The 27,798-nt window shown below is 38.5% G+C and overlaps 1 protein-coding gene across 16 annotated transcripts in view; it reads left to right on the plus strand.

Moving 5' to 3' along the window:
* Positions 1-27,798, plus strand: part of PBRM1 (polybromo 1) — a 56,068-nt gene that overhangs the window by 4,559 nt on the left and 23,711 nt on the right. For 7 of the 16 annotated variants that reach the window (XM_064156542.1, XM_064156550.1, XM_064156553.1 and 4 more), the window contains 19 exons: positions 153-250; positions 453-600; positions 3,320-3,463; positions 4,156-4,272; positions 4,745-4,813; positions 5,589-5,687; positions 6,073-6,158; positions 8,633-8,731; positions 10,127-10,218; positions 14,909-15,125; positions 17,395-17,536; positions 18,102-18,199; positions 19,611-19,887; positions 20,954-21,059; positions 22,284-22,926; positions 23,607-23,818; positions 24,051-24,236; positions 25,756-25,913; positions 26,764-27,030. In XM_064156542.1, the coding sequence (XP_064012612.1) occupies positions 153-250; positions 453-600; positions 3,320-3,463; positions 4,156-4,272; positions 4,745-4,813; positions 5,589-5,687; positions 6,073-6,158; positions 8,633-8,731; positions 10,127-10,218; positions 14,909-15,125; positions 17,395-17,536; positions 18,102-18,199; positions 19,611-19,887; positions 20,954-21,059; positions 22,284-22,926; positions 23,607-23,818; positions 24,051-24,236; positions 25,756-25,913; positions 26,764-27,030 (3,258 nt within the window). The remainder of the gene's footprint in view (positions 1-152; positions 251-452; positions 601-3,319; positions 3,464-4,155; positions 4,273-4,744; positions 4,814-5,588; positions 5,688-6,072; positions 6,159-8,632; positions 8,732-10,126; positions 10,219-14,908; positions 15,126-17,394; positions 17,537-18,101; positions 18,200-19,610; positions 19,888-20,953; positions 21,060-22,283; positions 22,927-23,606; positions 23,819-24,050; positions 24,237-25,755; positions 25,914-26,763; positions 27,031-27,798) is intronic. The other 9 variants (XM_064156545.1, XM_064156551.1, XM_064156555.1 and 6 more) reach the window with 3 other exon arrangements.

The following is a 27,798-nucleotide window of genomic DNA, read 5'->3' on the forward strand; positions in this document are numbered from 1 at the left end:
TGTGCAGTACCTTGGCAGGTATCCTGCTGATGTGTGAGAGGCACCAGTTTCTTCACACCTCTCTTCAGAGCATGCTGTGGACTGACAGCTTGTCTTTGTTACCAATTTAACATTTGCTCCTTTTTCATGGCTTTATTGTTCTTGCATTTTAGATTGCTGTATGCCATGAACTTTACAACACTATCAGAGATTACAAAGATGAACAGGGCAGGCTCCTTTGTGAGCTTTTCATTAGGGCACCGAAAAGAAGGTAAGACCACAGTTCTGGTTAAGCTATTAAGATGTAATAAAGTAAGCTTACTAGTAGACCACTGTCTGGATCTTTTAGCTGTAACAAACACATATTGGAGTTTGTTTTGTTTTATTTAGTCGTAGACACAAACAAACTTTACTGCTGCAGATTCAATTTTTACCATTTGGAATAGAATGATTGTTTTTTGTCATTGCAACAGAAACCAGCCAGATTATTATGAAGTGGTTTCTCAGCCAATTGATTTGATGAAAATCCAACAAAAGCTAAAGATGGAGGAATACGATGATGTGAACGTGCTGACTGCTGATTTTCAACTTCTCTTTAACAATGCGAAGGCTTACTATAAGGTGAGGAAAATACATATAAAGGCTCAAATTAATTGTAAAGGCGGTAGAGAAAGGTACAAATTCTTCCTTCATTTGGCAAAAAATGCTTTTCAGTTTAACCTTTATCATAGGTAAAATAACAGCACACGTTGCAGGTATTTGCACATATTTCCCTAAGGTTGACCATATCTTTATAAAATCCCCTGCAATAGCAATTTTTCTGTGAAAAACTATAAAATGGTATGGAAAGCATATTCATATAGTTTTCCAAAAGAGACAGCAAGCAAAAATAGAGCTGCAAATGGAGAATAATAGTTGTTGATCAAAACCTTCCTGTTTCACAGTACAATTTTGTAGCCTTTTGAAATAGAAAAAGATTTTTTGGAAGGGTTTGTAAACAGCAGCAAGCGTACAGTAGGAGTGTTGAATATTTTTCTTCTGTTGGCCACTTGATAATATGAAAAAAAGACACATTGGTTATCGTGGTCAGTGATTGTGAGCGTAGATGACTGTTTTTCATCAAGGGTACAAGTCCCATGTCAATTCTCCCACACTGGGTATGTGTGTTGTTTCAAATGTTGATGAATGTTACTGCAGTTGCTATAAGGAAGTGAGAAAAATTGGTTTAATTTTGTGTAATGGAATCATAGAATGTGAGGGGCTGGAAGGGACCTCGAAAGATCATCTGGCCCAGCCCCGCTACCAGAACAGGATCACCTAGAGCAGATCACACTGGAAGGTATCCAGACAACTCTTGAATATCTCCATAGAGGGAGACTCTGCAGCCTGTTCCAGTGCTCTGTCACCCTCACAATGCAAAAAGTTTTTCCTCAGGTTCACATGGAACCTCCTCTGCCTCAACTTCCACCCATTGCCCCTTGTCCTGTCACTGGGCATCGCCAAGAAGAGGCTGGCTCCATCCTCCTGGCACTCAGGCATTACATATTCATAAATATCAATGAGGTCACCCCTTAGTCTTCTCCTCTCCCAAGCTAAGCTAAAAAGCCCGAGCTCCCTCAGTCTCTCTTCATAAGGAAGATACTCAACTTCCTTAATTATCCTTAATAATGGAAGGCTATGTTACATGTATAAACCAGTGGCATTGTGTCTAGTGACCGAGATGATACAGCAAGTCTAAAACTGCTAATACTGCCTTCCTTCTATCTTTGACTTTAGAGATAGTCCAAATGACTGCTTTCTGAATAACCCAGTCAGTGCATACAGACATTCAGAAAAGCAATGTCTATTTTGTTTACGTTTGTGTAATAATCAGGAAATAATAATATTTATGGATTAATGCATTTGCACATTCTGGCTATTGTAGAAAAATGATAGAGATTTCCAGATTCATTGTGTACTCCTTAGGCTTTGCAAAACACTCGCCCATTAATGCTGGCATTTTTATGATTTCTGCATGAGAGAGAAAAACTCGATGGCAGGAAAGAATGATTGAGTTCAACGGAACATGTGCTGTCTTTGTCTGCAGAATAGCAGATCCAAAATAACGCCTGCATCATGAAATTCTTACATGTAGAATAGAAATAGATAATTGTTTTTCTAGAATGAAGGAATGTTGACATTGCTAGAGAAATACAGAGTTGTGAGCTGGAGGTAGGGCACAGAAAAATAAGCTTTTTTCATCTTTTACTTGACCCACACAGTCCCAGTGATACATAGAAACCAGGGATGGCTGATTCTTTGTCAAGGTCTTCATTGTGGCAGATGTTTTATTGGCAGTGCTAGAATAGAGTGGAAACTCTAGGGGTTTTAGCATTTCAGCTCAAGTCTTACACTTTAGGGCATCTTGTATTAATATGGAAGGAAGCAGACCAGTGGAGCAGAATACTCTTTAAATCTGTTCCTCAGAATTAATGGCTGATCTGATGTCTTGAGAGTGTATAAGCCTAATAAAGTAAGCTTAAGAATAGTTCTCATGTTGGTTTCTCACTTGTGTTACAAGTTGTCTGAGGTCGAGGCAGTGAAGAAATAAAAGCATAATCAGCAATGGTAAGGTGACATATCTGCAGGAATACCTGAAATACAGGTTAAGTGGCAGAGGAAAGAGAAAGAAAAATACCTGAGTGGAAAAGCAGTGTTCTTTCTGGATGGTGTTCCCGAGTAGTAACGTAAACAGGCACATGCTTATCTGTCACTACCAACTCTATATTTACAACACTTCATTTGTTGACTTAATGCTGCTAGCTCTGCCAAAAAATATACCTAGATATGGACCCAAGTGGTAGCATATTGTCAGGTTCTTTGGAATTTCACAGCTGATGCTGAGTGTAAATCATTGTGGTGCTCTTCGAGTTAGTGGCACACTCATTAGCACTCTTCTGTTGTAGAAATTAATCTCCAAGTGCTACACAATGGTGGAAGTGTTGGCTTACTGTTTCTGGTGTACTGCTATTTAGTGTGTTTTAATTATCAGTAGTGTTGTGCTTCAACTAAACCTAATAACTTCTCCAGTTTCATTTAACAAGCTTGCCCAAGCCTCAACCCAGGTAGTTTGACTGCTAAGTTTTGCAAAAGACTTAGATGCTTCAGAGTGGTAAAGGTTCTATTTTCTAGTGCTTACTGTGATTCTTAACATCTCAATTGAAGAATGCCTGAAGCAGGAATTTCCGAAGTTTTCCATTATTTTATGCATTTAGTGCATAAAATCAGCTAATCATTTATAAATTTCCTTTAGATAAGAACTATCTGAATATTGAGTAAGATGTTTGATTTGTTTTTACAGCCTGATTCTCCAGAGTATAAAGCTGCCTGCAAATTATGGGAGTTGTATTTGCGCACAAAGAATGAATTTGTTCAAAAAGGTGATGCTGAGGAGGAAGATGAGGATGAGGAAGGACATGACAATCAAGGCACAAATTCTGAATTAGTAAGTGTGGGCATGATAGCTGTAGTTTGGGGGGGAAACTGTGGCAGTATATGTCAGCTGAGTCTGAGCAGGAGATTGACCTCCACATGTGAAAAAGCATGAAGTCTTTTCATGATTAAATTATACCCCAGAAGGTATTTCTTACACCAGTTCATTAACTAATAATTTCACAGCATTGTATGTGTGCTTCACTTTTGCCTAGCTGAAAAAAAACAATGTATGAGATTTTCTGATATGGATAAAACATGGTTCTGGTTTAGTTGACACTAACATGATATGTGCTTGATATCATGCCAACACTGAGGTTTCATGCAGGCAAGTGTCATGTCCAATGACATAATTTTCCAGCATGTGCCCTATTCAGTTAGTGCAGCTGTTCCAGAGTGTTTTATAAGCCAGATATGATGATAAGAACTTTGGTCTTGTCTGGTTTTTATGATCTTGGGATGCATGTTTTCGTTCATGTTGACAAGCAAGTAACAACGTGTACTTTGTCTAACAGTCTGCTTTGTAAACATGAGATTTAAGTTTTCTTGTGTGCTTTAGCTAAATGTGGATTTTAGAAGCCGCATCTGTGATTTATAGCTGACATTTCCTGTCTTTGAGAAACAGATTTATACATTCCAGTGCAAGTTGAAGCACTCCACTATGGCTGCTGTTAAAAATTCTTGTCATTGCGTTTCTTATGTTAGTCATCTCCAGGTTACCTGAAGGAAATTCTTGAACAGCTTCTTGAAGCTGTAGCTGTTGCCACAAACCCATCAGGACGCCTCATAAGTGAATTGTTTCAGAAGCTTCCCTCTAAAGTGGTGGGTATTTTAATAATACTGATTATGTTCTAAGTTGGCAACCTGGACATTTGTATAACTAATCTTGTACACTGTGATGGTCACACTCAGGATGGAGTTCTTTATTACTGTCTCATTAGTGACAAGCTTCAGCTCTTTTTAGAGCTTCCCTTCCTTCTTCTCACTCCTCTCTGCTCATTTTGAGCCCTTCATCACAAATTTGGGCTTGCCCTGTTCTGCAAATTTAGATAATTGAGGGTTCTTTTGTTTTTGTAGAGATTATCGTCTTTTAAAATATGTCTTATTTCATTGTCTTGTTTTCAGGGTGCAGTATTAACAAGTCTGATAAATTCTAGTTCCTTGTATCTGCTATATGACCTGACTCCCCCAAATAGAAGCACAGTGCTATGTTTCTGAAGCTTTCACTGTTTCATGAGCTATTAAACAATAGCTTTGTGACTATAGTAATATATACATTATTTTTGTTTTCCAGCAATATCCAGATTATTATGCAATAATAAAAGAGCCTATAGATCTTAAAACTATTGCCCAAAGGATACAGGTAAAGTATGAGCATTTTAATGTGTGAGAGTACAGACTAACAGTAAGCATTCTGAAAAGTGTTAGAAGCTAAAGTTTATGGCCTTAGGAAAGGCATCGTGGTTTTCCCTTCTATTTAAAAATCTGAATGCTGTGCTGATTTAATGTTCTGCTCTGGGTTAATTCTCGAGAAGTAGCTGTGCTCAGGAACAAACATCATCAAATGTAGCGTGCTGGCATTGACCCTGAATATCTTGGGTTCCTTGGTATATAATGGTTTAAGTAGTTTCTTGGCACGTACTGCTCGTGTAAAACATGGAAGAGTTGAAGCTTGGTCATGCATTATCGTCACCTACTTTTGTTCTAGTGCTATAAATAGATGTTTTGTGCTGAAGCATTTTTCATCTTACATCTCTAGTAATTTGAAATGCTGTTCTGTAATTCTAGTACTTTATATAACAGTGAGCAGACAGACTAATTGAACTAGGGAATAAAAGCAAAACAACATGCTGTTGATAACATGTTAGAACCCTTCAAAATTAAGGTGGTCTAACCTATGAAGTATTTTTGCAGTCTTTTACTTGGCATCCATGAGCTGTGTAAGGACATAGCACTTAAGGTTGCTGCTTTTTATTTTGATGACTTTTTCCAGATGCTTACCTGTTGTCTTTATGTTCTTGTTCTTCTGTAAGTGTTCCCTTTATTCTTTATGAATTCCCTTTGCTTTTCGCTATTGACTTAGTTCAATATTGTTTGAAGGTTGCCACTTTGAACCAGTTCTGTTCTTTGTTGTGTAGAATGGAACTTATAAAAGCATTCATGCAATGGCCAAGGATATTGATCTTCTGGCAAAGAATGCCAAAACCTACAATGAGCCTGGATCACAAGTATTCAAGGTTAGTTTCAGTTGTTTATAGTTTGATTCTTTACTGCATATTGTGCTGACTGATTCTGAAATGCATCTCTAGCATAAAGCCCTAAAGATTTTGCCTTTTTATATAGCTGTTAGTGAGTTGTGCTTTTTTGTTGCTTAGCTTTTAGTACAAACCAGATATTTATAACTTATTTTCTTCTGGAGGTGTAAGATGTTTTCCAGCATCTCTGTGGGTGTGTTTCAGGCAGGCTTTGTTCTATGCTTATTTCTCTTGCAAAATTGTTTTGTTTTAATGTAAATGTAAAAACCTTGTAGTTTTCATTAGAGGTTTTTAGCTGGATGGATGTACTTAACTATAACATTCTTCACTTTCAACATTAAACAAAAAAAATGTTTTTAATTGACAGGATGCAAATGCAATTAAAAAGATATTTAATATGAAAAAGGCTGAAATTGAACACAGTGAGTTAGCCAAGTCAAGCCTCCGAATCAGGTACTGCAAAGAATCCTTTTCATAATCTCACACAAACATCTCTATATACATTCCCTTAATTTTGCTCTGGAGAATTTACTGGGAAATGATTGCTTGAAAACTTGGCTTAGTGTGTTTTTTAAAAGTTGTGAAGTAGTTTTTGGAAGAAGACTTTTTGTTGAAATACTTCTGTGGTGAAATATTTCTGTGATGTACTTGATTATGAAAAACTGTGTCATTGGATCTTTGATGACTTTAGCTGTGACAAACTCCCACCTCATGTTTCTAGGTTGATAACAGCAAAAAGGAATAGTGAGGAACAAGAAGCTTTGTTGTACTTTGCTTTATGAAAAGTTCTGGATATTCTTGAACCTTCTTGTTAGAAGCTGAACCATAAGAGCTTACAGTTATTTCGGTAGGGGCAGAAATGTAGGAACAAGACCTGAGGCAAAAGATAGTTAGAAATTCATATTATATAAATTCTTGGTTTAAAACCGATTTCTGGCTGTGAAGAGTAGGACACTAAAGATCTGGGCTTATCAGTGAAGCGTAGACTTGTTCTTGAACAGGCAGGTATAAAACATTCTTGATCACCCTATTTATTTCATGGAATGAATTTATTTAGAAAGTGGTATTTTCTTCCTCCACAAATCCCTAGCGTACAGAGAAGTGATGCCGTTGTTTTAGATGTTTGTTGTCAGAAATGCAATTAAGATTTCTTCTGTAAACTTCTTAAGTAATCAATAGGTTTAGGTATTATTTGCCAGTATAAGCTTTGTCATTTACTAAAACAAAGCCATGTCTTCATGTCATCCAAGGATGATTATTTACAGGATGGACTCTTTACGTATTTGAGCTGTTTACTGGTGTTTGATGCTAGAAAATCACTGCTGTCATATCCTGCAAAGGAATGCATGCAGCAGCTGGAAACACTAGCACTCCCTTACTCTTCTGAAAGGCAGCTTAAAGTTTTTTTATCTTGACTGAAAAATGGGTAGATGATGTCAGTATTAAAAGCATTGCCTAGGATTATTGTGCATGAAACAAATGGAAGTTACCTAATGGATTTTTATTCCTTGATGCTTTGAAACCTTCAGCCCATATAGTGCTTTTTCTGGTTTGTTTTGTTCAGCATTAGAGTGCTTCCCATCTTTGGATGAGTCATTCTTGGAGTATATAAAAATATAAAAGCAAAAATACTGTTGGGGAGTAATTCCAAACATCTATTTTAATAATTTTCCTTCTTAAAAATGTGTGTAGTGCCAGAAGACCTTAGTTGTGCAGACATTGAGCATACATCTGCAGTAACTGGAATTACATAGGCACAGAGGTTTTCTGTCTTAATTGGAACGTCACTTTATTTCTCTCTGTTGAACTATCGACGAAACTCAGGGTGTCACATATAGAATACTATGTCATTTTTGAGGCTGAACTTTTTCCTTCAAAATAAAGCTGTTGGGATAAGAAGGGATGACAGATAAATCACACCAGTATTTGTTAGTTGAATTCCTCTCACGCTGCCAACCCATTTCAACTTGTCGGTCGCCATGTCTCTGATGTTCTGTTACCTGCTTTCTTCTCGATAGACCTGCAGACCCTGAAGCAGGCTGCAGTAATGTTGGGCTAAATGCAAAAAAATTGGGGGCAAGAGAAAAGTATGGTGAAAACTGTACTTCTGCCTGCTATTCTACGTTTTACTGATTGCATTTTTTGTCAAACTGTTATTCTTTTTTTGTTTCTTTCTACTGAATCTGCATCGCAAAATCTTTAATTGACTTTCTAACAGCTTCATTGTCCCAAAGAGGAGTCTCCTTTACCTACTGCTGATTTTGGCAGAATACCCCCATGCGTTCAATGAAAGTTAATTTCCTCTATTTTTCTTCTGAATTTACATCTGGTTTATATTTGTCACTGATGGATCAGGCTCAAATGTATCATAACGCTACTAACCTAACCTCAGTTCTACAGCTGTGTTGCCTCTGTGTCAAAATCCGTGCTTTTCTTTTTGCAGATTTCATTGTCTCCTTTGTCATACTGAATTGCTTTTTGTTGGTGCATTTAACTGTCCTCCCTTAAATAAAGTGGCAAAATTAAAGTGGCTTGATAATGTGCACTGCCAAGCAACTTGACATTGATTTTGCTCATTATTGATAAAACTTGATTGGATCTGTGTCATTAGTTTTATCTGAATGCTAAGGAATGTTTTGTTGGCTGCTTTCACTGCTGTTGTAGGCTGAGCTGTGTGTACAGCTATTAATCCTCAATCTAAATGTTACCTTCCTCTGACTTTATAAGCAAAATGGATATTAATGCTAAAGCACTAAGTATTCTAGTATTACTTTTAGCTTTAAAATATTTTACCTCTGTCTCTGAACCTTTTGACTGATCTATCAAAATAACTCTGTAAGAAGCTTTATCCTTGCCACACCTTTTCTTGGGTCTAAGGTGGGCCTCTTTTTTTTCTCCTTTCCTTGGCTTGTCTCTTCTGCCTTAAGGACTCCATCAAATTTGACTGCTTCCAAGCTGACAGGTCCCTCCTCACAGGGTAAAGGCAGTGTTGGTGATGAGAGAAATTCTTCTAACAAATATTACCGGTAAGTAAATTGTGGACTTGAAGGAGAAGCTGAGACATCACCCTATGGAAATGCTAAAATTTAGTATGTTTTTAGTATTCGCAGAGAATTATTGTCAACGTTGGCTCAGATACTTTGGAGATTCAAATAGATTTCAGTCAGATATTTCGGAAGTACAATTTAGGGAGCTGCTTTGCCACAGTTACATGTCCGTGTTTGGTTTTGTAATTAACTTTTCACAACACCTGTCACAAAATGCTCTGTCTGCAATTATTTCCTTAGAAATGTTTGGAAGAACAGTGTATTAAGCTTCACTGCAAAATAAGGCAGGTGAAAAAAAAATCTGTGGAATGTGTTGTAAACCTAGAAAAAATACATTTGAAGACTTGAAATAATAAATGGGACTAAATAATTCAGAGGTAGATGGTGGAAACCAGTTAAGCCTGTGAAAGGAAAGTGTTGCATTTGGGATACGTTTATGACAAACTAGCTGAGTAGTCTGGGTTACAAGAGGCTTTCTGGTTTACTCTGTTTGTCATCAGTTGAGTATGTTGGTACTTAGCAGAGGTCTTGTGTTTACTGTCTATGAGTTACTGTCTTCAAACCTACCTAATGCCCTATGTGTATACTCTGAAATCATGGTTTAAGAGAGCAATTGCAAGGGTCCTGAAGGGATTGAGCATTTGTACATCATTGGTATAATTTTTAAGCAACCCATCTGTTTTTCCCAATCCTCACTTTACTCCCACAGTGCAAGGCTTGGCCTAGTGAAAAAAAAGATTCTCAGGCATAGTCTGCAGTGTAGATACAAAATGCTTTGCCTCAGGTTTGGGACAAAAGGGAGGAAGAGAAGGGTGCTGAAGAAATCTTTTGAGTCCATCAGTGTGGACACTGATTTACTCCACCCAAAAAAGCAGAGGGAAGCTGCTTCACATACAGGCACTGAATATATCTAAGGTTGGGATGGAGGAATGGGATGAGGAGGTAGCATATGAAGCTTTTAGTGTGCTGAATTCCTTCATGTAGACTAATCCATATAAAACAGGGTCATGTAACAAAGTTATTAATTGTGAGGGACTTGTTATCATCTCCCTTCTCCCCTAGCTAATTCTTATACTTTGCTATTCCAGATAGGCCAGAAGATAGCTAGCTTGAGTTCTAGCTTTCTGGCTGTGTGTCCAGTATTTCTGTTTGTTGGACCACCTTTTGGAGTAGAAGCAGTCTAATGGATCTTTAGTGTTTTCTCTTGTTAAGGGCTTCAGTGTTTTTGTGCACACTGGTGTGTGTGTTCCTGATAATGAGGACAACAGTCATGAGCTTCCCTTGTTTGCTTACACTCTGGGTGACCCCTAATGGTTAACCTGATAACCCTTTTTTTAATCTTGCCTTTTTTTTTTTAACTTTTCTCTTTTATAGTAACAAAAGATCAGCCCAAGGGGATCGTTTATCAGCAATAACCATGGCATTGCAATATGGATCAGAAAGTGATGAGGATGCAGCTTTGGCTGGTAGGAACTGAACTGCAGTTTCTCCATGTATTTTTCTTAAATTCTTGAAAAATTTTGAATAAGCAAAACTGTAGAGTTCCTAATATGTTCAGATATCTTTATTTAAAAATATTTTGCAGTGTTTCCAAACTCAGCATTTAATTCTGTTATATCTAGTCCCTGTTTCCTTAAAACATGACTGTATAAACTTACAGCTGGTAAGACAAGACAGGCCAGACTTAATGCATGTTTTGAGTTTAGTGTGTGTTTCTAAGTATATTTTCCCAAACTTTAGGAAACTCTTGCTTGGTTTTATTCCTCTTCTATGAAACAGAAGAAATAATACTGGAAAAGACTTGGATGGTGCTTTCAGTAAATGAGATTTATAGTGCTGCAGTGGTTTGAGGGAAATCTTGCTCTCACAGAGTTGTTCTGCTCCCATGTGCTATTCGATCTTCTAAGTACCTGTCAGTTTTTATTTTTTAGACCAAAGATAATCTATATAAGGTGTAAAGGTAGATAAATGTTGGAAATTAATGTAGAAATATCTGGTCTAGCCTAGCAGTCATGACGTCTTGCATGAAAACTTCTGTGAAACAAAAGGACACAAGAAGGCATGCCTTCATACAGCATCCTTAGTTTCACACAATGTATGCTTTAGCATTATAGAGTCATAGAATTGTTTTGGTTGGAAAAGACTTCAGAGATCATTGAGTCCAACCATCAACCTAACACTACCATGGCCACTGAACCATGTCCCAGAGTGCCATGTCCACATGCTTCTTGAACACCTTCAGGGATGGTGACTTCATTGCCTCCCTGGCAGCCTGTTCCAATAGCTGACCACTCTGTCAGTAAAGAAATTCTTCTTAATATCCAATGTAAACCTTCCATGGCACAACTTAAGGCCATTTCCTCTCACTCTATCACTTGATACTTGGGACGAGAGACCAACATACACCTTGCTACAACCTCCTTTCAGGTAGTTATAGAGAATGAGTAAGTTTCCCTTCAGCCTTTTCTTTTCAAGACTAAACAATTCCAGTTCCCTCAGCTGTTCCTCACCAAGCCTGTTCTCCGTATTCTTCACTGGCTTTGTTGCTCTGCTATGGCCCCTTAATGTCCTTGTAGTGAGGAGCCCAAAACTGAAGCCAGTATTTGAAGTGTGGCTTCCCCAGTGCCCATTACAGAGGCACAATCACTTCTGCATTCCTGCTGGCTGCACCATTGCTGGTCCAGGCCAGGATGCTGTTAGCCTTGGCCATCTGGGCACGCTGTTGTTTCATGTTCATATGTGGATTATAGCACACATTTCTGTATTGGTCATAAATTATTCTGGGTTGGCCTTGATAATCACATTCTCAGTAACTTCCTTGCATTTGTCTTGGAACAGGTTTCCAAAGTGTTTTTGTACATGTTTCATTTTTTGTTTACCCATTTATATGTTGATGTGTAATGATGCAGCTCTTCAGCATATATATTTGGGGTGTTTACCAAGCATGATACAATTTATTTGTACTCACCACTGTTTTCTAGGGCATGGAGATACTGTAGAATTTCTTTGACTGTTTTTGTTCTTGCTGCAAGCAAAAGTATTGTGGGGTGTTTATTTTCATGGTTAGCCCAGAGTTCAGTTGCTGCTTCAGAACAGCTGCTTTCTGGAAGGTGTGAGGAGTCTTTATTAACTTGATTCAGTGTGATTGTTAGCTGCTAATTTTTGTCGTGGTGCGATGAAGCTTGTAGAAGATTGCCAGCTCAAATGTACAAGGGCATCCCTGGAAGTATTTAAAAGATGTGCAGGTGTGGTGCTTAGGGACATGGTTTTGCAGTGGACTTGGTAGTGCTGGGTTCGTGGTTGGACTTGCAGATCTTGGAAGTCTTTTCCAGCCTATGTTATGCTATGATTCTCTGAGCAGTATCTGAAGCTCCCTTGTTCCTCGTTATGCATCTGTAAATGCAGGCGTAGATGGTCATTATGTGTTACTCACAACCATGTATTTAATTTTGTAAGCAAAGCTATTTTATTTATTATTTCATTTAGGAATGTTTTAAGACTAGATACTGCTTTTGATTTTACTATCATCTGTCCTCAGACATGAGCATTTGTTGTCGTCTGGGTGCTTTAGTAGACTGTTTACAGTAAATCACTTGCTGAGTAAAGATTAATTTTCTTTCCTGTGCTTTCAAATAGTCTCTCTGCTCTTTCTACCTCATCATCAAGTAAGAGTACTTGTATATGGTTTATGCCTTTTTACCTGATACCAGCTGTGAATCAGATAGCTTCCTCCTTTTGCAGTGAAGTCAGTTAAACATCACTCTGTTATGATGCTGTCATTTCATTAGGAGCCAGTTGGGATGAGCAGCAGGAAATACCTTTTGTTTGGGCCTGTTGAATGGCAGTATTTTGTGGTTACAGTTTGCTGCAGAGGTTTTTCCTCTATCTGCCAGCTGTAGTTGTGATAAAAGCTGCAGGGAAAGATAATAACTGTCTTACTCTCCACTGCTAGTGCGTGCTTGGAGGGGATATAAGACATGGTACTACTGCACCTTAAAGAATCTAGTCTTGCATTAGATTGTTGCATAGCAAATACCAACCTTTCTGTCTAAATGAATGATGCATTCTTACTCAGTTCTTAAAATAACTGATATTAGCAGAATGTTAATATTTTCTACATATGTGAAAATATGTCATGTTTGACACATTGCTTTTAAAGAAGATATGTAGTGAAAATGTTTATAGCTGTTTTACAAAGGCTATGGTAAACACTTTCTTTTTAGTGCTTATTTAATTTATGTATATTCTTACCTAGAGAATTTTTTGTGCTCTACATTTACTACAAAGGCAGTGTTTTTCTTATTTAGGATATAGAACTGCTTTGTCTCTGACTGGCACACATCAGGGAACAGCAAGATACTGGACTGATTTGTTATGTTTTCTCTTTCATAAAAACAAGTTCTTCTGCTTGTTCTTTTCTGTTTCTTTACTTTCTGATGGAGCACTCAAAACTAAACATTTTGAGTAAACAAACCGAAGTGTTTGAGTAAACATACCGAAGTGTTTGAGTAAACAAACCCAAAGTCAGTATTTTGCTGCATAATGTGTTTTGGAAACTTAAACTGATAGCATTCTCTTAGCCATTATCAACCTGAACAGGGAGATAAATGCTGTGTTTGGTACAGGAAAACCACAGTGCTTTATCCACTGAGTTATTTCTACCTGAGTTATTGTGTCCAGCTCTTGCTTTGCTGGCTACTGCATAGTAGATACTGAGCCATTAAGTGATGTTGATTGACAAACAGGCACATAATTAGGGTACTTTTGACTGTCTTCTGTGAAGCAGTAATTAACATCTTCATTACGTGTTTGCACACCTACTGAGATCTGCTTGTGTTGTCGCTTGCATCTGACTTGTCTGGTAGGTCTCATACATCATATGCTCACCTAGATCTGCAATGTCAGACTTGAGGAAAAATGATAGTACTATGTTATGCATTTAGTGTCTCTTGGCTTTGTCACCATTTCAATATGTCTTTACTGAACTTGGATAGAAAGCCTAAAACGTTGCCAGCCACCACTGAGCAATAATGAAAATGCCAGCTGGAAACTTGGCGTGAGTGTTAAGAGAACTTTTGTGTAACTGCATTTCCCAGTGTGTTGTCTGCCAAGCTTTCCTTCAAACTTTAAATCATGAGAGGGCTGTAATTTAGCTCTAGTATGTGCAAAACCACACAGATTATATGTTAAGCCTTTCTGCAAGGTACAGATGACACCTTTTGTGTTACTGAGAAATGTGGAAGGAGTGGCCATTTAGTGCTTCTCAACCTGTATTTCCACTACTGGTGTGTTTTTTATCCCTGTTGTGTTTCTGATGCTCATGTGATGTTTCTCCCAACTTCATCTGCAGGAAGCATTAGCTCATCAGAGCATTTCTTCCATTCATCCTAACCCTAAAGAATAATACATGCTTCATAGAGTTAACTAGAAAAGTTTCCTATAAAATGTCTCGATACTTTCTTATGACTTACTTGTGCTCATTATATAATAATTCTAAACACTTCTTTCTCCTTCATTTTGCTGAATATATTAGAGGGGCAACTTCAGGCTTCAATGTCTCTTTCTGCTAAACCTCACAGATATTTAATTCAGCTGTGATTAAAGTGGTCTAAAGGATTATAGAAGTTTTGAAGTCACCTTTTTAATGCCTAGGCAAAAATGAACTTTTTTTTTTTTATGGCCAGTTGGCTGGGTGGTTTTGAAAAATAGTTTGCCAGTTTGTATTCTTGCAGTAAGCTCCTGTCAGCAGAATGGCAGTAATTCAATGTCCAGATGTACTTGGCACAAGTACTTTGTGTTAATGCTTTGAAGGGTGAATGAGGACCTAGCTGCTGTTTAGGCAGTGTGTGGTTGAATAGTCCCTTGCATGGTCTCACATGAGCACTTACCAGCACTTGTAGGTGACAGGGGTGTGTTAACCAATGACAGAGGTGAAGTCTCATCTGATAAGAGAGATTGCAATACCTAGATAAAGTGCTATTTTTGTGAACATAAGGCTTACAAGATTTGTGATGTCTTTTTCTGAGATACGTATTTGACTACCAAAAAGTGGCTGAACACCATCAGCTGAGGGACTGCCTTTTCTCCTGGTTTAGATCTTTACCCACTATGAGTTGTCCTGCTGAGTTTCCCATTTTTTCCTTTCTCTCTGTGCAGCTGCTGCTCGTTATGAAGAGGGAGAATCTGAAGCTGAGAGCATTACTTCCTTTATGGACACTTCTAATCCTCTTTATCAGCTTTATGACACAGTTAGAAGTTGCCGAAATAATCAGGGCCAGCTCATATCTGAACCGTTTTTCCACTTACCCTCTAAGAAAAAGTATCCTGATTACTATCAGCAGATTAAAGCACCTATTTCATTGCAGCAGATCAGGTAAGAATACAGAATGCAAACTACATCTAGTGAGACACTATTCAAGGGTTTCTTTTATTTCCAGAATCCTATCTTGTGGTCAGGTGGTTGATACTTAAAGCAGTATGTACCATCTTTCCTCTAGGTGTGGTTGCTTCTTGTTTCGGCTCAGTCTGCATCAGTCTTTTGATTATCTTTTGTAGAGGGCTGCCTTTGGGTTTGTTTTCCATGGAGTTGCATTTGTAGTGTGATTGAAAGTTTGCCATATAATTCTGACAGCTAGGTGGGCAGCAGAGATGAAACCTTCTACAGACCTCTCCCATCTTTTCTCTTTCCTTGATTGTGATGGGTTGGTTACTTCTTGTGCCATGTTTTTTAAATTGATAGTGTTCAGAAAGGAGAACTGTAGAAATACAGTAATGCAGTTACACCCCTTTTGTCTAGGTGACAGTATAAATGTGGAGAATAAATATATTAATTTATGATGTAACTAGTCTGAACTGAAGTAAGCAGTACTGTGAGACATGAGAGGTTCATCAGTCTCAAGAGTGCAGCTGTTAGCTTTATAAATGAATGAAAAGATCAATATCTTTGGTGGTCCAAGATAAGCTAATAGAATGAGTATGTATCAGGGTCTTGAGTGCATTAAGGTGGCCATAGCTGCCTGCCCAGTGGCCACTGGGGCTCTAGTCCCTGTCTGCAGGAGAGCTGATCCTCCAGATTCAGTGAGTGAGGATTGGACCTAACACTAATCATGTGTTTGTAATCCACTCTTGTACATAGGTCTGTAAACATCAGCTGTCACATAATATAAACTGTTAGACATGGTATAGTTGAATAAGCAGTGTCTTTCTTAAATCAGAAAGTAAGAATGGTGCTTTCTTGGTGTTCTTCTGTTTTTTCAAACCTGTCAGAAGGTCTTTTTCCTGTGTGGGAGACCAATTATGGAGCTGCCACACTGGTATATGGCCATCAGTGGCTTTAAAACATTTTCTGCCTATGTTTTAGTACAACTGTTGACTTGGCAATGAAAATGCCTTGTCTCGAGTGAAGCACAAAATGTACCTGATGGAAAGTGAGAAGTCACTGACAGTTGCCAGTAAACTTTTTGTCTGAGTGTACCAAAGAGTATGGACTCAGATAATGTATAAATGGATGCAATTGAGAGAAACCTTCCATGAAAACTACACTCTGTATCTGTTGCAAGACAGACAATTCGCCATAGGGGGACAGCTGCCTTTCTGCTTTCCTTAGTGTTAAGTATGACCCACAAGGGAAGTGGATCAAGGTTTTCAACACCATATGCTGCCAGGGAATTCCCTGGAGTGCTTTCTCCTAAAACGTGGGCATTCAAATTTCTATCCATATTGGCATGCCTGCTGTCATGCACTCCAGGATGCTGAGATTTTGCAAAGCACATGGATGTGGTGCCCAACACAGTTGGGTTTGTGGGATATCTACCATTTGAGGATTTAAATGCTTTGATCTTATGAATGTGTGTCCTTTTGGACAATGATCTGTGACAGGAATCTAAACATCACACTTCACTGCACCAGAATCTGTTAAGGTTCTCCTGAAATGGTGAGATTTGTGGTGGCTCTTTTTTTCATTGTTACAGATAACTGTTTTCTCTTGTGTTTAATGTTGTCAGAAGACTTATAAAAGTTGTCTAGAACTTTCCTTTCTGGAAGGACTTAGTGCAGTGATTCATCTGTCCAGCATATGAAAAAAAACCCAACTTTTATTGTTATTAATATTTTCCTAGGTCCTTTCATGTGAAATGTGCTTTGCGGATAGCACCAGTCAGCAGCCAGGTGGTTTGAAGAGAAGGCAAAAATGGGCAGGGTTTGCCATGGAAGGTGTTGGGCACTTTTGATTCTTATTGAAGTTGAGTGTAATTGATATATGGAGAAGGTAGCATTTGTGGCTATGTGGAGCTAACCTATCACACTGATTTCAGTGGCCCTACGCATCGCAGCTGAGGTGTACTGTAGTAGTCTCAGCAGGCTGTGGTTCTGCCTCATCTCTACCACATCTCATCCAAGTATGAAAGCAGGACCTAAGTCTGCACAACTTCCAAAAGGGCAGCTTTCAGAATTACTAAAATCAGTCTTTGGGAATTTAACTGTAGTTACAACTGGAAGCTGTTACTGTAGCTTCAGAAAAAGAGAAGACATTTCCTGTCATCAGAGCTCTTTGGGTATTGATTTATCATGAAAATGAAGATGTAGAAGAACTGTTTTGCAACATGTAGCTTGTGAAATATCTGATCAATATTTTGCTTTTGCAGAACCAAACTGAAGAACCATGAATATGAAACCTTAGATCAGTTGGAGGCTGATCTGAACTTGATGTTTGAAAATGCCAAGCGCTACAATGTTCCCAATTCTGCCATCTATAAAAGAGTACTGAAAATGCAGCAGGTTATGCAGGTATGTGGAGTATTGCCATCAAAAGGATTTCATTCCATATATGAATATATTTTCCTAATGAATATTCTTCCAAAGTAATTTTATACTAGATCTTTATGTGCAGTAAGATTTTCTTGCATCAGGGAATGAGCAGCACCATGGCACATCTTTTTTCTCAGCATGTTTCTGCGTTCTGTGATTTCTCTCAGTCACTTCTATTCTTTACTATCACTCCTAACCTAATTAAGTTGTAATAAAATTGATGACGTAGGATTTTTCAGGAATTGCAGATAATTGGGAGGATGATAAACATTTCAAATGTTCCAGTGAAGTGCTTCAGTCTGAAGTGGCATTGTTTTCAAATTGGTTCCTCAAAAACTTCTCAGAGAGCTAGGTAAAATTATGCTGCAGTTTTGTGTAGGCCAGCTTGTATTTAAAAAAACACTGGAGATAGTTGAACGGTGGTTTAATCTCAGAATCTTGTAGTTGCATCTTTCTTTGTGGATCTGATCTGTTCTGATGGCTAGTACTATTCTGGAAATGTCCAGCAGTGAGTTTGGTTTCAGAGATTTTTTCCTTTACTTAGGCAAAGAAGAAGGAGCTTGCTCGGAGAGATGATATCGAGGATGGGGATAGCATGATTTCTTCCGCTACATCTGATACTGGAAGCTCAAAAAGGAAAAGGTATGCACCTCTGTCGTTCCTGCAGACCATGGCACCACTGCATCTTTTGTTTGTCAAAGAGAATATTAAGCCATAACTTTTACCATTCCTGTAAGGATTTCACAGTATCACAGTATCACAGTATCACCAAGGTTGGAAGAGACCTCACAGATCATCAAGTCCAACCCTTTACCACAGTGCCCAAGGCTAGACCATGGCACCAAGTGCCACATCCAACCTTGCCTTGAACTGCCCTAGGGACGACGACTCCACCACCTCCCCAGGCAGCCCATTCTAGTGCCCAATGACTCTCTCAGTGAAGAACTTTCTCCTCACCTCGAGCCGAAATTTCCCCTGGCGCAGCCTGAGGCTGTGTCCTCTTGTTCTGGCGCTGGCCACCTGAGAGAAGAGAGCAACCTCCCCCTGGCCACAACCACCCTTCAGGTAGTTGTAGACAGCAATAAGGTCACCCCTGAGCCTCCTCTTCTCCAGGCTAAACAACCCCAGCTCCCTCAGCCTCTCCTCGTAGGGCTGTGCTCAAGGCCTCTCACCAGCCTCGTCGCCCTTCTCTGGACATGCTCAAGCATCTCAGTGTCCTTCCTAAACTGGGGGGCCCAGAACTGAACGCAGTACTCGAGGTGTGGTCTGACCAGTGCAGAGTACAGGGGCAGAATGACCTCCCTGCTCCTGCTGACCACAGCTATGTCTTGGTTGTACTGCCATGTTTCTTGATGCAACCATAATAACTACACATGGCATGACCATAGGGTTTGTGGTGACAGCAAGTGCATGGCCATTTTCTGCTGTGTGTGCATTTCTGATGAGCTTTATTGACTTCTAATGCCTTCTGACTGTGATTGATGGATATTTAAGCAGTTCAGCCCTTTCTTTACATTCTTGATATCCTTATTTTCTTTTATCTGGTGCTGAAGATGATGCAGAATTGCTCTAAAATAAATAGCTCAAGTCTTTGATATTCAGCAGAGGTAGCTGTGAAGACATTGGCTGAGGGAATTTTCTCTGTTTGTCCTGTATCTGGAAGTCTTGGATACAGACACCTAGTCCTGACTGATCTATTTCCTCTGCACCCAGAAAGTGCATAGTGCTCCTTTTGACCTTGATATTTTTGCAAACTAGTTGTTTAATTCTATAGAACACTTAAACTTGAGGTGAATGAGAGAAAAAACATATCTTGAAGTTGGTTTCCTGTTCATTTAGCAGGGTGATGGTTATTGTGCTGTCATTATTTGCAAGCAAATCTGTGTTTCTTGCACACTGTCTTGATGCTGAGCTTCTTGTGTTTGTGTTTAGGTGGTTGTTGCCTTTTTTTGATGGTAGAGGAGAATGTCATTTTGATATGAGTGTGGGAAGTGGGGAAAAGAGCCCTTGACATTGATTCTTTTCCATTTTATTCTTCTCTTTAACCTCACAGTAAAAAGAATATACGAAAGCAACGAATGAAGATCTTATACAATGCAGTTCTGGAAGCTCGAGAGCCAGGCACAGGCAGACGGCTCTGTGATCTTTTTATGGTTAAGCCATCCAAAAAGGACTATCCAGACTATTATAAAATTATCTTGGAGCCCATGGACTTGAAAATGATAGAACACAACATCCGCAATGATAAGTACGCAGCAGAGGAAGCCATGATTGAAGACATGAAGCTCATGTTCCGAAATGCAAGGCATTATAATGAGGAAGGCTCTCAGGTACCGTTTGGATTCTGTAGTCATGCTTAACCTTTCTGCTTCTTTGTTAGGATGGTTCAGCTTTGACTATTCCTCACATTATTTGTAGTTGCTTATTGACCTAAAGTAGAAATGGGACTTTCTGCTGATGTTTTAGATTCTGTCCTCGACTGTGGTTGCATAAACATGAAATGCAACAGGCTCCCTTGTGAAGGTTAGGCTTAACTTCCTGATAGCTAAACCTGTTTCTCCATTATAAAGATTGTCACCTGCCTGTTTCTAATATGTTTAAAGAAAAAAAAGATGGCTACTAAGCTCACATTATTCACCCTCAGTTAATTACATACGTGAAGGTGTTTGCATGGTGAGCAGCCATCAACACGTGATTTGGATCTCAAAACCTCTCAGAAAGGAGGTCTTGGAAAGAAACCAGCTTTGTTTTCACAGAAGTGGAGAGGGTAGGAGATGACACTGGAAGACCTGGCTTGCTTAGCCGACCAAAAGGAGCCTTAAAGGAATATGCTTTCCATTTACAAATATACTGTGGAGTCTTTCTATATTGTGATGTTTCTCAGCTGGCAATCTTGACGTTGTGGAACGGAGTGGTGATAAGAAATCTCAGTCTTTGTGATGAGAAACTGTGTCAGCTACCATGTAGACTTTATGACAAGGCTGCATTCACTGGAATTGGATTTGAAGGCCCAGGAGGACTATTCTAGTCCTTTGTACCTTATTGGAATCACAGTAGTTGAAGATGTCTTTAATTACTCAGCATAATGGTTTGATGAGGAAGTTGGTAAAACAGTTGTGCCTTGCCATTTTGTAGTCTTTGTGATAGAAATGCAGCTTAATTTGGATAATTTGTGCAAGATTTATGTCCCCCCCTATTTAGATGGTGTTCAGCAATTCTGCTTACTTAACCTGTGCAAGTCTGTAAGAAATAAGCCCTTTTTTAATTAGGTGATTGGTTTTGCATTCAGCTTTTTCAAACTAACATGTAAGTGTTTCTTGGGGGCTAGTTCTAAACTAGCCCAAACAGAGTAAACCTTGTTTTGGTTTGGTTTTTGATTACTTTACTGATTAATAGGTATACAATGATGCCCATATGCTGGAAAAGATCCTTAAAGAAAAAAGGAAAGAACTGGGACCCTTAGCTGAAGATGATGATGTTGCATCCCCTAAACTAAAGCTAAGTAAGGCAACCTCCTACATTGCTATGTCTCATTTCAACACTTACAAAAAGTGACAGCACAGATTAACAGATCTTCCTTTTAGAACGGAAGACATGACCTGCAAATTTACACTGACAAATGCAAAGTAGAATTGTCTTTCAAAGGCATGACAGCAGTGGTGTGTGTATATGTTCTTATCATAGAGTGTAGTTATTGTCTGTAGTGTTTCCTAGGAAAAGTAACCTAAAGGAAACTTAGGAATAGTTGAAGTGACTGACATTTTGTCATGTGATGCTATCCAAATGTTACATGCTGCGTTATGTGCTCTGTAGCCCTTGATTGGCACACTTCATGTGTGCTAAGGGGAATGCTTACAAGTAAGGTGCTTCTCAAACTGGGTAAAGCTCTTAATTTCCCTGGTCAAACGTCTGGGATTTTCACAAAATGCTAAAAGAAATATGAGGTTTATTTGGAAAATAACTGGAAGCCGTGAACAGAAACAAAACTTTCAACAATGTCTATTCCTGTGTTGCCTTTACAAATAGATTTGCTGCTACTCAAATACTTCGTTCCCTTAATACATGTTTGGAACTTGACAAACTGAGATGGATAACATTGCACAAAAGAAATAACTGCACACAGTCCTCTTGAAAATAGAAATGTGCAGCTCTTTGGCAAGGCAAAAGTCAGGAATTTGCAGGCAGACTGTGCAGTGCAGTTAGAGAGCTCCCGAACTGACCAAAACGCTGTTCTGATAATCCTGTGGGAGGCTTTATTTTACATTGTACCTTTTAACAGTCCTCTCAAATTTGGCATAAACCTGTTGTAAAGGTACCTGCTAATATTTAGAAAGCTTAATATTAGTGATGAGTGGATTTTTAATAGTTCATGTAGAGTTAGTATGACTAAATCGAGTTTAGTGGAGTTATTAACTGGGTTATTAAAAGGTGTTTTCTATTCTTGAAACACCTTATGAGACCTACAGTAAGTGGACCACATAGTAATGTGATTCTGTGTTTGACAAACCCAAAGTTTAAAAAAAACAAATTCCCACAATTATAAAAATAAAGAAAGATGCAACTTGGAATGGGCATCATGTTGTGAGTCTTCTGCTCAGACAATAAAGTGGTTCTTCGACAAGCAGTTCTGCAATGGAAAGGAGATAGACAAAACAGTGTTCAGGCTCTGGTTTTGTAATGATTTCTTTTTTTCTTCTTCTTTTTTTTGTTGTTTTTGTCTGCTTAGGTAGAAAAAGTGGTATCTCTCCTAAGAAATCGAAATACATGACACCAATGCAGCAGAAGCTGAATGAAGTGTATGAAGCAGTTAAAAATTACACAGATAAGCGAGGCAGGAGGCTGAGTGCCATCTTCCTGAGGCTGCCCTCTCGGTCTGAACTTCCCGACTATTATGTAACCATAAAAAAGCCCGTTGACATGGAAAAGATCAGAAGCCATATGATGGCAAATAAATACCAGGACATTGATTCCATGGTAGAGGACTTTGTAATGATGTTCAATAATGCTTGCACATATAATGAGCCGGAATCTTTGATTTATAAAGATGCTCTGGTCCTGCATAAAGTTTTGCTTGAAACTCGGAGAGAAATAGAAGGAGATGAGGATTCTCATGTGCCCAATGTCACTTTGCTAATACAGGAACTTATCCATAACCTTTTTGTATCTGTTATGAGCCACCAGGACGATGAGGGCAGGTGCTACAGCGACTCCTTAGCTGAGATTCCTGCTATTGATCCTAGCTTCCCAAGTAAACCTCCTTTGACTTTTGATATTATTCGAAAAAATGTTGAAAATAATCGCTATAGGAGATTGGACTTGTTCCAGGAGAATATGTTTGAGGTCTTGGAGAGGGCAAGGAGAATGAACAGGTGAGTGAAACCACAGTTGTTCAGGTATCCTCATCGTATCATATGGGTTTCGTATGTTGTATGTTAGACAAAGGCTGAAAGATTTTAGGGAGTTTGCTTCCCTTGATAGGAGCTTTTAGAAGACTAACTCTCAGAAGCTCTGTCAGGTCTTTAGTGTAATATATGCTTTTAATTAAAACCAAGAGGTTGGTTTTCTTTCATAAGTTTACTATTAATCTTCCAAGGGCACACTTCCTGAAAACCTGGTTTGTGCTAATTTTCAAGCAAAAGAAATGAACAGGAGGAGCCATTCACCAGCTGCTTGACTCTTTTGGAGCAGTTGCACTTGAATGAGTTATGGTAATTGTGTGCAAAAACTACGAACAATTGCAAATTCTTGCAGGGTTTCACTTGAGTTAGGAGAAAATTTGAGGTGTGCAGGTGAGATCTTGGCTTGGAAGGAGAGGAGGTAAAAAACATGGACTGAAAGGAGTATGGGTAATTAAGTCTGTTTTGTTAATAATCTGCTATTACTTAAATTTTCAGATTTCAGTGTCGCTTATTGTGAGTAAGCACAGAAATGTATTGGTAGAGTGAAGCTTTAGTTTTGTCACAAATGTGGTGACTGGTGAGTATGTGTTCAGAATCCTATGGGACTCTTGCATAAACTGTTCCTGTCCTGTTGTACATGTATTGTACAGGACTGATTCAGAGATTTATGAGGATGCAGTTGAACTTCAGCAGTTCTTCATTAAAATTCGAGATGAACTTTGTAAGAATGGAGAGATTCTCCTTTCACCTGCCCTCAGCTATACCACCAAGCATCTTCACAATGATGTAGAAAAGGAAAAGAAGGAAAAACTGCCCAAAGAAATAGAGGAGGATAAGCTCAAAAGAGAAGAAGAGAAGAGAGGTAACTGCTTTTCTTTTCATTGATTTTTTAAATGTATTAATTGGAAAATTTACCTCTATGATGTATACTCTGCTCTTGCTCCAGTTTCATCTTCTGAAGGGACTTTAATAGTGTGGTTGTCTTCCCAGGATTTTGTAATCGCTCAGCAGAGGATGAGAGCATTCCTATCAGTAATCTTGACTAATGTCAAAATGCTCATTACTAACACATTATTTTTCCTCCTTGAAACAAGAAGCTGAAAAGAGTGAAGATTCTTCTGGATCTGCTGGGCTGTCAAGCTTGCACCGAACCTACAGCCAGGACTGCAGCTTCAGGAACAGCATGTACCATGTAGGAGATTATGTATATGTGGAGCCTGCTGAAGCCAATTTACAGCCTCACATAGTCTGTATTGAGAGGCTGTGGGAAGATTCAGCTGGTAAGGATGTGTCTGCTGTAAGAAAACAACATGGTGAAACTTCTTATTACTGTTTAATCTTCCAATTGGAGCTCCTTCTGCGTAGATGTTACTCATTTTAGTTGCAGAAGTATGTGTGGACTGCTGAATATTTTTCATGTTTCTGAGTTGCTTTGTACCAAAGAACATTACAAATAGAAGGTTCTTAGATCCCATGCCTTTTTGTCGTTCATCTCTACCAACCCACGTAGTTGTAAGCATCCCAGAGAACTGGCTCTTCTAAGTGGGATGGGGCCCTTGTAGTTTGGGGACAGAAGAACAGATTTTTTGTTTTTCCCTGTGCTGAGAAATCTGAACCAAAGGTGCACATGTTTTAAGTGCAAAAGTGCCACAGAACAGCTCGATTTCAGAACTTGACTGTATTAAATTTCACAATCATTACAAACACTGTTCTGTTTTTTCTTCGCCAGTGATGCCTTATGTTTGCAGCAGGTACTTGTCTTTAAGTGTCAGGAAGGCTAGAGATATGACAGGAATATCAAATAAGCATGGTGTACCCTCAGCAATTGTGGAGGCTACAGTTGATGAGAACTACAGTGGGCTATAGTGGAGTTAACCATTTTAGCTTTTTTATTACTTTAAGTAGATGGAATGGATGTATTATAAGGACAGATTAAAAAGACCATGACTCTTAAAATTAGAGTGAAGAAATGCAAGGCAGGTTATAATTAAGGTTTGCAAAATCATGGAATTGGGTAGATAAACTGAATGCAGAAATAGTGTTTAACAAATCCAGCAGTACTAGAGTTGGAGGACGCTGATTGATGAATCAGATTAAAACACATGAAATTGTTTATCTGTTTAATACAGTGGGTTGTGAACCTCCTGGCTTCTCCAGCAGCTTGTGGAAGCACATAACATCAGCAGGTTCAAAAATGACTGAGATAAGTCCATGTAAAACAGGCCTAAACCAAATAGTAAAGGGAATAACCAGCAAATAATAGCCAGATAAAGAGAATAGCTCTTTAACATCCCTAATGCAAGGACTGTAGGAGTGGCATTAGTGGCCAAGATCAAGGGCATTCTCCTTAGTAGCCTGTCCTGCTTACTCAGTTGGATGCAGTGTGTTTGAGCAAAGGGATCATTGGCCAGTTGAATGTTTCTTAAAGTGTTCATTTGTTTATGATGGAAAAAGCGAATATAACTTTTTATTCCGATTCAGTTTACAGATATTCTTTGATGTAGAAAAATAGTTCATTGTTGTAACTTCATTATAAATCATTGCTAGCAGCTTGCATTTGTCACAGCATAATACAGAAGAAGCAATTCTTCAAATAATCTGGTTATTGTTGTGTTGAATTTCATGCCATTTCAAGGCCTGAAAATCAAGATTTATGCATACGAACTCATTCTTCCTTTATTTTGAGGGGTCAGATTCTACTGGGGAAAGAACAATGGGCAGACTTTTAAAGCAACCTAATTTTGCTCATGCACTAGAAAAGATGTAACTTTTTTTCTTCTCTGTTTGTTTTTTTTTAAGGAGAGAAATGGCTCTATGGCTGTTGGTTTTATCGACCTAATGAAACATTTCATCTTGCAACACGAAAATTCTTGGAGAAAGAGGTTTTTAAAAGTGACTACTACAATAAAGTTCCTGTTAACAAAATTTTAGGCAAATGTGTGGTCATGTTTGTTAAGGTGAGAAACTATTCAGACTATTTGCAAACAAATACTACCTTCTGTGCTATTTTCTTGGGCTCATAGACGTTCTACTAATAAATAAAAGTACTGTTTGTATTCTTCACTTCATGAGTCATGTAGTTCACCCAAGTGATGGTGCTTCTTGGTGTTGGCTGATTTGTGGAATTGTGTGGTCAATAGTTAATCAGCTAACATATTTTTCAGAACATGTAGCAGAGAAATTGTAGGTAAAGGTTCCCATATAAGCATGCAGATTTAGATTAGGTATAGAGGGAGTCTGGGATGGCTTAGTAGGAGAATTAAGTCTTCCATTTCTGTCTCAAGTTTGGTTCCACATCATCCTTGTGCTGAGGGTTTTTGGCTTGTTTGCAGCATACCTGACTCAGGTTTTTTCTTAGGTAGTGGGTTTGCATGGAATAAAGCACTACAGCGGCTGATACGTGAATGGGTGTGAGGGTCACATACCAAAGGGCATGGAGTTAACTCCTGCTCCCAGTTGGTGATTATGTTCTCTTTCCAAGTCAAAGCTCAGAAATGTAAAGGTGATATTAAGCTGCAGATCTCAGACTTTCTAATGCACCATTTTGGTAAACAGACAAAACCTAACTTCTCTCATGTGACAGCCTGTACTGAATTCAGCTCCTCTAAGGATGGGATTTCTTGCAGTTTGCTTTTAATTTTTAATATAACTTGGATTTTAAACTTGAACTTAGTAGAAAGGCTTCATTAGTCTAAAAGTGTTTCTAATAGAAACATAGGAAAACTCCAGGATCTATGAGGGGGAGTTCACTGTGTGTGGAGGATGTGTGTATGTGTTGCTGACTGTTTGTTTATTTACTTATTGCAGGAATATTTTAAATTGTGTCCTGAAAACTTCAGAGATGAGGATGTCTATGTCTGTGAGTCACGTTATTCTGCCAAGACAAAGTCTTTTAAAAAGATTAAACTGTGGACTATGCCTGTGAGCTCTGTGAGATTTGTACCACGAGACGTGCCCCTGCCTGTGGTCCGTGTTGCTTCTGTGTTTGCTAATACAGACAAAATAGAGGAGGAGAAACACGCTGAAACATTGGAGGATAGTAAGGTGGGGGAAAGCATCCTTCATCTTGAAAAGGTAATGTAAGGTAACAAGTAGAACATGGTTTGAGTTTTAAACAAATGACAAAATAAGAGCCCTCATGACACAGTAGAATATAAATAAACAATGCTTCCATTATAAATTGTATTGTACACATTTGTAAATAGATTATTAATAGACCAAACCAAAATCAAACTCTGCACAGACCTGCTGCATTCTGTAAATGCTTTCTTGTGATCCTAAGAAGGAGTTGTGTTTTGGTGGGATTTTTTACCACTTCAAGAAAGAAGATTGCACTTTAATGCTTGCTTTAAGCCTAAAGAATCAGTAGAGCTACGACTCTCATTTTAGTTCATGGCAGTGTTGAAATGCTTTGTTGTGTAGTATCTCAGTAAAATAGTAGCCAGGCAGCAGTAAGCAATACTTAGTATTTTGTTGTTTGTTGCTTACGATTGACAGCACTTCATTGCCAAAATGTTTAAGAAGATTTCTGTCTGATGTAATGAGTAAAATGGTTTATCTTATTGTATTTAGAAAAAGAAAAGCAACACATTTTACCTAAATATATTCAGTAAAATTGAATTAACTTTATCTAAAATAAATTTAGAACCGTAAGAAATGAACACCATAAAATAGATCTATGTTTACAATGAGTTCTCTAACAAAACCTCAGAACTGACTACCCAGCATGTTCCTTGGTGGCTTTAATCAGAAACTTAGTATAATTGCTCTACTTCTTCACATCATAACAAAAGAATTATTTCTACCAAGAGACTTAAAGGGTGTTTTCCTCCCCCATCTTGG

The sequence above is a fragment of the Pogoniulus pusillus genome, chromosome 16 (assembly GCF_015220805.1).
Source record: "Pogoniulus pusillus isolate bPogPus1 chromosome 16, bPogPus1.pri, whole genome shotgun sequence".
NCBI classification, from domain to species: Eukaryota; Metazoa; Chordata; class Aves; order Piciformes; family Lybiidae; genus Pogoniulus; species Pogoniulus pusillus.